General features: G+C 50.7%; 1 protein-coding gene across 1 annotated transcript in view; it reads left to right on the forward strand.

Annotated features, from left to right (window-relative positions):
- The window catches only part of Exd3 (exonuclease 3'-5' domain containing 3), a 72,722-nt gene that overhangs the window by 14,430 nt on the left and 46,062 nt on the right, over positions 1 to 12,230 (forward strand). Inside the window, 1 exon segment of the mRNA XM_074052654.1 lies at positions 4,913 to 4,997. Coding sequence (XP_073908755.1) covers positions 4,943 to 4,997 — 55 coding nt within the window. The 5' untranslated portion in view covers positions 4,913 to 4,942.

Consider the following 12,230-nt stretch of genomic DNA (forward strand, 5'->3'; position numbering starts at 1 on the left):
GACCGTGTACAGCAAAACTACCATGAAGGGAAAGAGTGTGATAAAGACAAGTGAGGTGGTGTTGAATGTTCCTCCCTTGAGGTTCTACACAGAAAGCTCCAGAGTACCAGACCAGCAAAGACAAGGATTTGCAAATCAGGATGCAGGATCCAAGCCAGAGACAAGATGAGTCCAGGTGACTGCTGGGGGCAGGGGTCCCAGAGAACAGCAGACAGCAGGCAGTAGCTGTGCAGATTGAGATGGCAACAAGGCCTACACAAAGGTGTGCTGACAGATTTGCAGCTAGTTTGATGTGTGGGGGCAGTGCTGTGGTGCTTCTGAGCACCATTAATGATGGGAGCAGACCCGGCAGTGAAGGAGTGGTGTGGGGTTTCTATTGGTCTGTCTTCACATTCACTGACTCTTCTCCAACTTGCTGCCAAGTACAGTGAGCTTTTCAGTGAGTGTGCTTTTTATTGAAGAAGTCCCAGTTAGGTTTTTTCTTTTTTTGGTGTAGTTTCATATATTTTCCATTTCCCTCTCTGTGTTCATTGAAACTGTATTTTCCTTTGACTTCTTGAACATGTTTTCTGTGTGTCCTTTGAACACGTTTACAATCATTGTGCTAAAGTCTTTATTAACTCTGATATCTGGACCACCTTGGAGCTGCTTTGTAGGATATGTTTTTTCCATTTCCCCTTGGTTATAGGCTATATCTTGCTGTTTCTTTTTAGGTCTCTTGATTTTTTTTTTATTATGTACCAAATGTTGTGAATTATGCATTGTAGAGACTCTGGATTCTGCTATTTTCCTGCAAAGAACATTGATTTGCTCTGGTGGGGAGTTCCATTTCTAGCTGATAACCTGAGTTGAGGCCATGTTTGATATTTGTTAGGGTGATCTTCGATAGGTTTGACACATTGCTCCAACTTCCTCATCCTGGTGGACCATGCTTCACAGCATCTTCCTGAGGATTTGGGGAACTTAGTTTTGGGTTGGCCAGGGTGCTTCATGAGCAGGCATTGCTCTCAGTGTGATCCCATGACATGGCTGTCTGTCTTGGGGACAATATCCATCCTCTTGGTGGGCTAGACTCTAGGGTGTCATATTCTCAACCCTGGGCCAGCTGCTCCAGGGAGCCTTGAGGACTTTGCTCTGAGCCCACTAGAGTGCTCTTACCCCCGGCCACCGAGGTCCTCCTGCCAAGTGCTGCCCTTCATACACACTGCTTCCCTGGCTTCTGCTTGGGGTCTTGAGAGATAGTCCTCAGATGAGGAGCCAGAATCCCGGGCCCCCCTTGGGGCCTCCTGCTGTCAGGAGGCACAGTCCTGTGCTGCCTGTTGCCCAGAAGCTGACTCCCTAATTATGATGTCCAGTGCTATGCTGTTTGTAGTGGGAGGGTCAGTCTGGCATCAGACATCCCCCATTACCAGAGCAGAGGTCTGGAGAAGTACTTGGGACACACCACCGGCCCAGTTGAGAGCAGTGCCACAGGACATGATGTGTCACCTGAGTGGTGAGTGGCAAAAGGTCTTCACAGAGTTCTTTCAGGAGGCCATGGGATGCATGGTGGCCAATCAAATGTTACCAGTCATGCCGGGCACTGTGGTTCATGCTTGTAATCCTAGCTATGTGGGAGGCAGAGATTGTGGTTCAAGGCTAGCCTGCACAAACAGCACACCTTATCTCAACCAATTAAAAAAGAAAGTGAGCATGGGAGTACATAGATGTCATTCCAGCTGTGAAGGAAGCATACATAGGAAGATCGGGGTTCAGGCCAGCTCAGTCACAAAATCAAGACCCTATTTAAAAAAGCAGCTAAAGCAAAAAGGGCTGTTGATATGGTCAAGTGGAAGCGCACCTATCTAGCAAGTGTAAGGCCAAGTTCAAACCTCAGTACCACCAAACCAAAAAAAAAAAAAAATGTTACCCTTCAATTGACTGGGGTCCTGTTGCTCTACCTGGGTAGGAATCATGGGTAGGTGAGATGTTCTTCCAGTGCTAGCAATCCTGCATCCTTGAGTGCCCAAGGCCTTGGGGTGGATCCAGAGGCTGACAGCTCCAAGCCTTCAGAGTTAGGGGTCTATTGCTCTGGGGTTTAGAAGCCAAAGACTAAACCTTGAGTTCAAATCCCAGTCCCACCAAAAAAGAAAAGATTAGAAGTCAAAGACTTATGGCTCTAGGTACTGAGGTTGGATGCTCTAGGTACTGAGGTTGGAGGCTCAGTTGCTCTGTGCTTTAGCTGCCAGTGGCCCTGACACTTGGCAGCTATTACAATCCTTGGCTTCCAGCAGCAGTGGGCAGCAGCAGAAGACAGCAACAAACAGCAGCAGATGGTGTCTTCTAGTGCTACAGCTCTTAGGGCTAAGGTGTTGAGACCCTTGGCCCTTAAGGCGGGAGTCTTTCAGCCAACAGGGCCTGCAGTTTTTCATCTTCAGCTTTTTACTGCCCTCCTCGTCCCTTTTGCCTCTTCTCCTATACCCCACCCCCACCCCATCATTTCTGCCCCAGCCTCTCACTGGAACTGTTCAGTTGTCTCTTGTTGCTACTGCTGATGTTGTCCCTGGGACAGTGGCTGATGTTCTACTTCTGCTTCTGCTTCTCCTGTCCTGTTCCTTCATGTTAGAGTTTAGCCCACTCTATTAATAATGAAAATAAAAAGTAAGGAAGAAAAGACCACTCAAGAGAAGCCTCTTATTGGGCCTAATGTTGCATCACCAGGAGGCAGCACAGGAAGGCTTATCTGGACTGGCTTACAAAGTGAGCTGAATGGCCTGCTTATGTAGCTAAAAAGGGGATGTGGCAAGGGTGACTGTACCATCATGCAATCTTTCATGGAAATGAAGGACTGAGTGTCACCAGTCACAGGCCTTCTGCTGGGCCATAAGGTAAAGTGCTCCCTCTCTGGCCTCTGTAGAAATGGGTACAGAGTCATCTAGAGTCATAGAGGCTTGTGAGAACAATAAGTCAGGTGCAAACTATTTGAAACAGTTGTGGCTAGGACAGAGCCTTCAGGAGGCAGAGTTGTGTTTTGGCACCAAGTAGCTGTGGTTGTCGTGTAGCTTTCTCAAGGTGCCTGTGGAGTGTTCAAAGCAGCCAGTGCTGGCATGAGGGCAATCTGCTGACTGCTTCACTGATGGTCCTTCACTCAAGGCACCCAGGGCACCAGGGAGGGTCTAACAGCTGTCAATTAGGGAGTCAAGTCACCCTAGACCCCAGCACCTTAGCTTATTTAAAGGAAAAATAAATGTTGAAGAGGGTGCTTACAACAGGGACTTACTAAGTTCAACAGTATTTAATAATGCTTAACTCCTGCCTCAGTGCTCCAGGGAGAGGTGGGCTCCTCTAATCTGTCTCAGAATGACAGATAAATTCTCACCTTGCATTGGGGAAGTTGGTTGATAACATGTAAACTGAAAACCCAAGAAATGACCATGTGTATTATTTAGAAAAATGAATGTAAATATGGTGCTATCCTTATCCAAAGTTTTGTTTTCTGCAGCTTCAGTGGTCAAGTTGGTCCAAAAATATTAACTAATAAATTCTAAAAATAAACGTTTCAAAACTTTTAAGTCGCGTATCATTCTGAGTAGAGGATGAAACTTGCTAATGCTGCTTGATTCCGCTGGGGTGTGGGCCCGCCCTTTCTCCAGCGTGTCCACGCTGCATGTGTTACCCACTTGTTGGCCTTAGTCCCTTGCCGGGCTGTCACGTAACACAACAGGAGCGGTGTCTCAGAGCTCACTCCAGTAACCCATGTTTGACTTCTTAATAAGCTCCCCAAAGTGCAAGAGTGATGATGGTGGTGATTCCCATGTGCCAAAGAGAAGGGTAATGTTCTTCCTTTAAGTGAAAAGGTGGGCGTTCACAACTTAATGAGGAAAGTAAAGCGTTGTATGCTGAGGTTGCTAAGAGCCACAGTAAGAACGCATCTTCTATGAAATTTGGAAGAAGGAAAAAAAATTCTTACTGGTTCTGCTGGAATACCTCACACTGCGAAAGTTGCAGCATGGTGTGTGATAAATGCTTAGTTGAGATGGACAAGGCATTAGATCTGTAGGTGAGCCCGTGGTTGTAGGCACCCTGGGAGTCATGCAGTGTGTCCCTGCAGGGAAGGGTACCTCAGTGTCTGAAGACACTGCTGCAGCAGTGATTGCCCCAGGCAGGAAATGGAAAGCTTCTCCCTGCTCTGTGCCTGTCAGGATCCAGAATTCCACAGTGAACTTTGTGTGTGTCACTGTGTGTGAGACAGCCTGAAGCAGCATTTACAGAGTACCTTTTTATATGGCCTCATGTGAACAGATTAAAGGAGGAAAAGGAGGTGACTTCCACAAATACAGAAAAGTGACTTGTACGAAAACCTTTGCACTAACCCTGTGGCCTAGGAATGATAATGGCTCTTTGCCAGCCTGGATTTAGAGCTCAGTGGGTCCACCTCTCAAGTCAGTGCTGTGAGTGTGCCTGGGTCCCATAGGGAAAGCCGAGACCCTCAGAAGTGAAGCTGGTGGCCCAGGGTGCTGGCTTGCAGTGAGGGTGCCTCATCCCCTGAGAGAGGGGCTTCCTCTCAGTGTGGCAACGCTGTTGCAGAAGCCAGAGGCTGAAGGGTCAGAACAGGTTGGTGGTGATCTGTGGTGACAGGGTCTGTTGGCCCCTTGATCCTCTCCTGGGCTCTGGACACTGTGTGGGGTATGGTCAGATCCCGGGCCCCTCCTGCCATTGCCCTACTAGAAGAGTGACAGTGTTGGGCCAGGACTGGAATTTAGGATCCAGTCTTGGTGGCTCAATATCCTGGCTGTGAGCAGGAAGGCCGTCCACTTGTACTCAGGGGCCTGATTGGCCCCACTTCTTGGGGTACTCTGCAGCTACATCCCAGGATTGCGTGGAACTCCCCAGCCTGTGTGGAGCCAGAGACCTGATTGTCCTTTTCTCCTAGTTCCTTCTTCCTGGAGCTGCTGGTCACAAGATGGATCCAGGAGACCCTGCTGGTGACCCCGCTGCTGGCCCATGCTGTGTCATAGGTGAGCCTGCACCATGATGGTGACTGAGTCCAACTGGGGCCTCATTTGGTGGCTGTGTGCTCAGGACACTTGTAAGTCAGTGTGGTGATGACATTGTGTCTGCATGCAGGTAACAAGGGGCTGCCTGCCAGTCCTGTGGGCCTCCACCTGAAGGCCTTTCTCAGTGACCACAGCCTGGGACCCTATGAACTCAGGAGGCACAGCCAAGATCTTGGTGATTGTGGGGACCTCAGAACAAGCTGTTATCTTGGGCCCTAGATGGGGTGGCTCCATGTGTGGTCCTCAATAGGACCCCAGGGGGTGGGAGGGTAGCTAGTGTTGGCCACACTGAGGTCCTTGGAAGGGCATAAGGGCTGCTGCTTCTCATGGAGCTGATGCCCTCGGTGGCCCAGGTGTGAAGCCAGCATCCATCTCCAGCACGTTCAGTACACCCACAGGCTTCTCTAGCATTCTACGGTGTTCCTCACAAGCTCCCTTTGAGTTAAGAATCACACCTGCCACCCCAGAGTTTTCAGGTTGAAATAAGAAAAAGGTTTCCCTTTGGGAGGTATCCTGGCTGGGGAATATACAGCCCCAGGTTTAAGGGTGTTCAGATGCCAGTTCTGTGCTTGACTTTCCCTCTAAGCTGGGCCCTCATCTACTCTGCTGAAGCCCCCTCCCCACTCCCACTTCCACTCCACCAATGTAAGACCATACAAGGTGAGGACTGAGCAGGGCTAGGGGAGTCAAGGCTGGGAAGGAGCAGAATACCCAGAGCACAGGACCAGCCCAAGCCCCATCCAGGCTACTCGCCACACTCCAGGACAGGCTGTGGACCAGAAGTCTGCCTCCTGCAGGGTCTTGGGTAGGGACCATTCTGGAGCTGTGGCTTTTTGTCTGTAGGTGGCCTTGGTGACCTAGGACAAAGTAGATGCTTCCTCTGCCCCAAGAAGGGTCCCCACAGGCCTATGTGGTTAGGCTATACCATCCCTAGTAGTGCCCAACCCCACACCCCACAGTGGCTATAGAACAGCTGCTTGCCCAATGAATTATGCTGACCCACAGTCACAATTGTGTGGGTTAGGGTGACCACACAATCACCCAAGCAAGAGAATGGAGATCCAGACCCAGAGCAGTGGGGAGATGAGGGGTACAAGTGGGCTGTAGGAAGGATGAGCTTTCCTGAGTCTGGCACTGCATCCCACAGTCAGTCTCCCATCTCTGTGGCTCTGGGCTGACACAAAAGTGTTTTATCTATTCTGCCAAGAAGGTTGAAGAGGAGGGAACAGGACATGTCTCAGAAATAGGGCCTGGCCAGGCACCCAAAGTAGCTTAACATGGGTTGGTTTCTCATTCTACCCAGAACTTAGGCACCAAGTAGCTGCCCTCCAGTGCCAGGTGTCCTTGTTCTTCCCTGTGGATGGGCATGGGTCCTGCTCTGCCAGAGGCACCTGGCTGGAGCATTTCTGCTCTGAGGCACTGTGCGATCAGCAGAGATGTTCTTTGGTATCCACCCACAAGCTGACACAGGCCTCCCAGCATGCCTTGTCTGTCCCAAGCTGCTGCCTCCAAATGTTTCTCATGGAAAGCTCTAAACAGGATTATTGCATCTGGGGAGTTGGCCCTGACTGTCAGGACAGGTCAGAGACAGAAGAGAAGACACAGGGCCTGGGAGATTGGGAGTCCAGGTGGTGCTCCTGGAGGACAAGGGCTTCTTCAGGACCCTCCCTGTCTGGGACTCACCCTGGCTGGCATGTCTGCCACCCCTGGGCCCTACATTGAGATAAGGCTGGCACTTGATGTCCCACCTGGATATCATACCTGGCCCTGAGAATGGTAGAACAGGACCTCCATCACCTTTCTGCTCACCTGCCCCCATCCTACTCTGAGGTCATTTTCAGGTGGACCTGCCCACTTGTGCAGGACATAAACCATGTCTGTCCAAGGTACGTGGCACCCTGCTTCCCATCAGTAATATGGAGCAACTCATTTTCTTGTACCCACAGCATGCAGGGCCTGCAGCTTGTCCTTTTCATCACCTGAGCCAAGTGCTGGCATGTTCAGTGCTCACCAGGCATCTGGGGCTCTTGAACACACAGGGCCCTTGCCCACCTTGTGCTGTCTTGGCCAACTGCCCTGCAAATGGTGACAAGCCCAGCTGAGAGGCCTCCAGCCAGTTTGGCCCCCTAGCAGGCACCTCCATATCAGGGTCTGGTCAGCCCCTCTGATGCATCATGGTGGGCAGCCCCATGGCTGGTCAGCATGCACAGCTGTCTGCTCTAATCTGGGACCTGAGGTTTTGGTGTCCCACTCCTGCACTGCTCATGTCCATCCAGGAAGCCATGGATTTCCTGCTGCACCTCTTCCTCTCCGGCACTCACACTTCCTTTTCCTTCTTTGCCCCACTGTGTGAACAGCCATGAAAGCAAATGGTGGCGTCTGACCTCCATGGGTGCTGCAGTAGCAGGTGGCTCAGGCTAGTGCTATACTGAGCACAGGCAGACTCTGCCTCAGGCTTTTGGCTCTGTGGATGAGGACACCCAGCAGGTGTGGAAGTGAGTGGGTGTGTGACAATTGTCCAGCAGTGGTGCCTGTGTCCTGGTGTGTGGAAGAAAGTAGAGGCTCCTGCTATGGATGCTATGCTGGGCTCTAGCCACCAGCCACCCAGGGGCCTGATCACCCCACTTCCCAGAAGAGGGCTGCTGCTTTAGAGTACCTGGATAGGTGGACATGGTTGCTGCTGGGTGGGCGTCATGGGCATGCCCATCTGCTTACCTGCTGCTCTGCCTCCAACTGGGCTCAGCATGGCAGATGTGGATGGAATCTGAGACCACAGAAACTGGTTGGGCTGCAGACCGGGCCAGACCTTGCCTCCTCAGAGGCCCTGTACACCCTCTGGCCAGGGAGACTGGAGGGCCACTCTAGGCTGCAGCTCTCTGAGGGTGTGGAGGCATGGGACACTGGAAGGTATTGTGGGTCTCCAGGGGGCTCACGGTGTGGCCCTTTTTCAGACCCTTCCATTGCCCTCCCACAACTCTGTCCACAGGTGGGGTAGGCTTTCGGGCACTGAGGTGGCCAGTAGGTAGCCCTGATTGCAGAGCACTGCATCAGGTCTGGGAGGTGGTCTTTACACTGGGCCCTCAGTCCTCCCAGGGGCAGAGCTGCCTGCAGACCATCAGTGTCATCCAGTGTCAGCATAGACCCAGAGAGCAGTCCAGCAAGGGATTAGGTCCCAACTCTGGGTAGCTTCTTGGAGCCCATGTGCTGTAGGACCCTTCAAAGAAGCCAGGCGTCCAGCGCAGCTATACCCAGCCAGTATCTGAGCACTTCCTGTCCCAAACCCATGGACCAACACCCCCAGCTGTGTGATGAGAATGGAGGGAACTTCAGGAGATGGTCTGACAGCTGAGTCCCTTTCTGGGGTGCATGAAGTTCTTAAAGTACCTGTGGCTGGGTCAGTTCAGAGTATTGTGGGTGAAGTAGTGTCTGTTGTTCTACCTCTCAGCATCCCTGCCACCCCTCCATCCTCCCATTGTCCATTACAGAATGTTCCCCACATCTCTGTGTCCTGTTGGTGCAAGCAAGAGAACCACTGGGGGGATGTCAGTGGGCAGGGCCACCCTGGGTGCTCCCAAGTGGTCCCAAATCTCCAGGGTCCCTTCTGAGCACATGTGAGGACCTGTGTTGCTGGGCTCCTGTGCTGGGCACTTTTGGGGAATCTGCAAACTGGCTGTTCTTGAGCTTTTTTCTGTAATTCTGTCTTCTTGGGAAAGCTGCTGTCCCTCCCCCCACCATGCTGCTGCACCTGGACAGTAGGGCATGGTGTTGGGGGTCAAGCTCCGGCTAGCAGCCACCTGTCTTATCATCCAGACCTATGGTCTGGCTCCTGCCAGCAGGCCCAGGATATCTGTGCAGCATTAACTGTGAACTTGGGCCTAACTTGGCCCCAGTCCTGGGATGGGGAGGCGTGGGGCCAGAAGCCATGATGGGTGTAGACGAATGGGTCCCCCAAAAGTCGACTCCGGAGAAGGTGAGCTGCAAGGAGGGCTGGCCAGGCTTCTGGGGCATGAGAACCGCCTGGCCTCTCATCCTGGAGTTCCTGTGTAGGTCTCCTGGGATGTTGGACACAGTCCCCCCGACCAAGGGTGCACCCCCAGCCTCTCTCTGGCATCCTTGCTGCCAAGCACTCAAGCTGCATAGAATGTCACAGGACTTGCTTATCTCATTCATTCAGATAAACGCCTCTCAACATCCTGTTTTTCTTAGGTCATATGAACAGGAAGTGGTGATTGTTTGCGATGTGCGTCAGCATAGCTGTGGCCCTGACGGTGCCCTGTGGTGCCTTGTGTAAGGAGCTCTGTCCCTGCAGCACCCCCTCCAGCTTTGACTCGAGAGATTTGAGGGCCTTCTGGGTCTCCCACAGTCACCTGGGCTGGTAAACACTGTGTGTGCGTGTATGACAGGCCCTGACTGCTGGAGTGGCCACCTATTAGGCACCTGTCATGCTATGGGCCCTAACCTTGAACAATCTTTGGACAATCCTTAAATACTAATCCTGGGGCTCAGAGAGTCAGGAGGGATGATAGTACTGACCAGGCCCACAGGGAAATGTTAGGAGGAAGAGGTTGGAGGGGTCCAGGCAAGGAGAAAGTTAAGGGAGGGGCATCCTCAGCTGTAGGGTTGGGTGTCCAACAACAAAGTGGAGGCTGGGTTCAAACCCCAGTATCACCAAAAAGAAAAACAAACAAATAGAGTGGAGGCTGGAGGCTGTGGGCTTTGGCTTTGACTCCAAAAAACTGGGGTGGTTAACAAGACATGGCCTGTTTATGTTTCTAGGAGGTTTTCCAGGGGTCCTGCCAGCTGCTTGGTGGGGCACAGTCCGCAGGGCACAGGGGGAAGTAGCAAGATTCTTTAGAAATCTCCAGAGACTCAGGTGGGATGAGAGGTGGGTAGAGATGATGGGTGAGGCAAAGCCTAGCCCAGGGAAATAGTTTGCAAGACCCTATCTCGAAAAAACCCTTCTTAAAAAAAGGTTTGGTGTAGTGGCTCAAGGTGTAGGCCCTGAGTTCAAACCCTAGTACTGAAAAAAAAAAATTGCTTCCTAAGCTGGAGGGAGAGGATAGGGAAGAGTGGGAAGTAAAGACCATAGACACCAACTCAGGGACTTGGTTGGTCAGCCTCAGACTTCACACCCAGAAAGGTAGAGATGAACCCATGAACTTAAAAAATAAGACTGCCCTGCTTCTGTTTTTTATTTGTGCTGAAATACACTATGCCCTAACCATTTCTTGTGCACAGCTCAAGACACAAAGTGCAGACACTGTTCTACAGCTGTCACACCATCTGTCCACAGAACTGCTTCATCTTCCAGATATGAGACTGATGAAAGAAAACCTATCTCATTGTGAAGTACAACCCATAACCAACAAACAAACCCAGCTCAGTGGATGATCATGGGTGCCCACAGAATATGTGCCCCCAACCCCTGTTTTTCCCGATGTGTCCCTGGGATCACTGCCCTCTTGGCTACCCAGACACCTCTTAGGACTGTCTGCAGCTGTGTCTGGGATTTGGGTGTGGTGAGTGGGTTGGTCCATCTCCCAGGCACATACAGCAGGAGCATGTCCTTCCTGTGATCCATAGGCTCTGTGGTTCCAGAATGGGCGTTGGGTATTTCCCAGTCCAAAACCACCTTTTCTGGACAGAGCTTTTCTGCTGTCTGTGCCCTCACTAATCACCTAGGAGTGGATTTTGGGCCACACGTGCATCCATCCTAAGTTCATGGTGACACTGGGCACTTCGTGTGGTGTGTTGTTTGGCACTGGCCAGCTGTGGAGGGGCCTGGAACCCATACTGTCCAGCCCTTGGCAACATTAGTCTTAATTTTTTCTGAAGTATTGGACACCTGGATTCCTGGTAAGATGGACATCATTGCTGTGCCATCCACACCCTCACCCAATTTCCTGTGGGCACCTTCTTTCTGATTTGCTGGATTCTTGATGTCACCAGTGTCCTTTCAACCTTTCCCTACTCCAAGGTCAACCAGATATTTTCATTGACATCTGTGTAGGGTTTGAGGCAGTGATCAAGTTTGAATAAAGATCTAGTTTCCCTGGGGACCCTGTGGAGCCATCCTGATCATGCATTGAGGATCTGTGTGTGGTCAGCCATGGTTTAGGGTCTTGGCTCTGCTCCACTGTCGGTGGCTCTGCTTGGATTTGGGACTCAGCAGCATCTTCACCCCACACACAGTGGCACACACAAGCACAAGCAAGCACATGCACGCACATACGTGTGCACACAGTACAGTGTGTGCACAGACACAACCCATTGCTGTTTTCATTGAGATAGTATGGAATCTATCCATCATGTTCAAGAGAATTAACAGCTTTGTGGGTAACATGGTCTGGCCTTCCTATACTTAGGGTTTTCTAAATAATGTTCTATGGATTTTTGCATGAGCTTCTCTTGTTAGATTTACCCCCAAGAAATTTAATGGCTTTGTGCTGCTGTGATTTTTTTTTTTTAATTTTTTTTACTGTTTCTTTCCAGCTTAGGAAGCAATTTTTTTTTTTTTTTTTGCAGTACTGGGGTTTGAACTCAGGGCTTACGCCTTGAGCCACTCCACCAAACCTTTTTTTAAGAAGGGTTTTTCGAGATAGGGTCTTGCAAACTATTTCCCCTGGGCTAGCTTTGAATTGCAATCCTCCTGATCTCTCCTCCTGAGTAGTGAGGATTGCAGGTGTGTAGCCAGCGCCCAGTTACAACTGGTTTTTCATACTGTCCTCGTGTTGAGCGTCTGTGTTACACTTGTGGATTAAATCTAACTCATCATTAGATTCTTTGTGGCTTTCTACATAATTCATCATACTGTCAGTGACTTATGATATCTTAATTTGCTCCTTCCCAAGTTATATGTCTTTAATTTTTCCTCTTGCTGCTCTGGGTCGCACTGTTTCTTTCTCGTTAGGAACACTGGTGTTGAGTTCCATGTTTGTGATTTTGTGTGTGTGTGTGTGAACTGGGATTTGAACTCAGAACTTTGCATTTGCAAAGCAGATACTTTACTACTTGAGCCACACCTCCAGTCCATTTTGCTCTGGTTATTTTGGAGATAGGGTCTGTGAACTATTTGCCTGGGCTGGCCTCAAACCACTATCCTCCTGGTCTCTGCCAAGTAGCTAGGATTAAAGGCGTGAGCCACTGGTGCTTGGCTGCAGTGGTTTTCTGTAGGTGCCATTTATCCAGATCAGG

The sequence above is a fragment of the Castor canadensis genome, chromosome 13, assembly GCF_047511655.1.
Source record: "Castor canadensis chromosome 13, mCasCan1.hap1v2, whole genome shotgun sequence".
Taxonomy (NCBI): domain Eukaryota; kingdom Metazoa; phylum Chordata; class Mammalia; order Rodentia; family Castoridae; genus Castor; species Castor canadensis.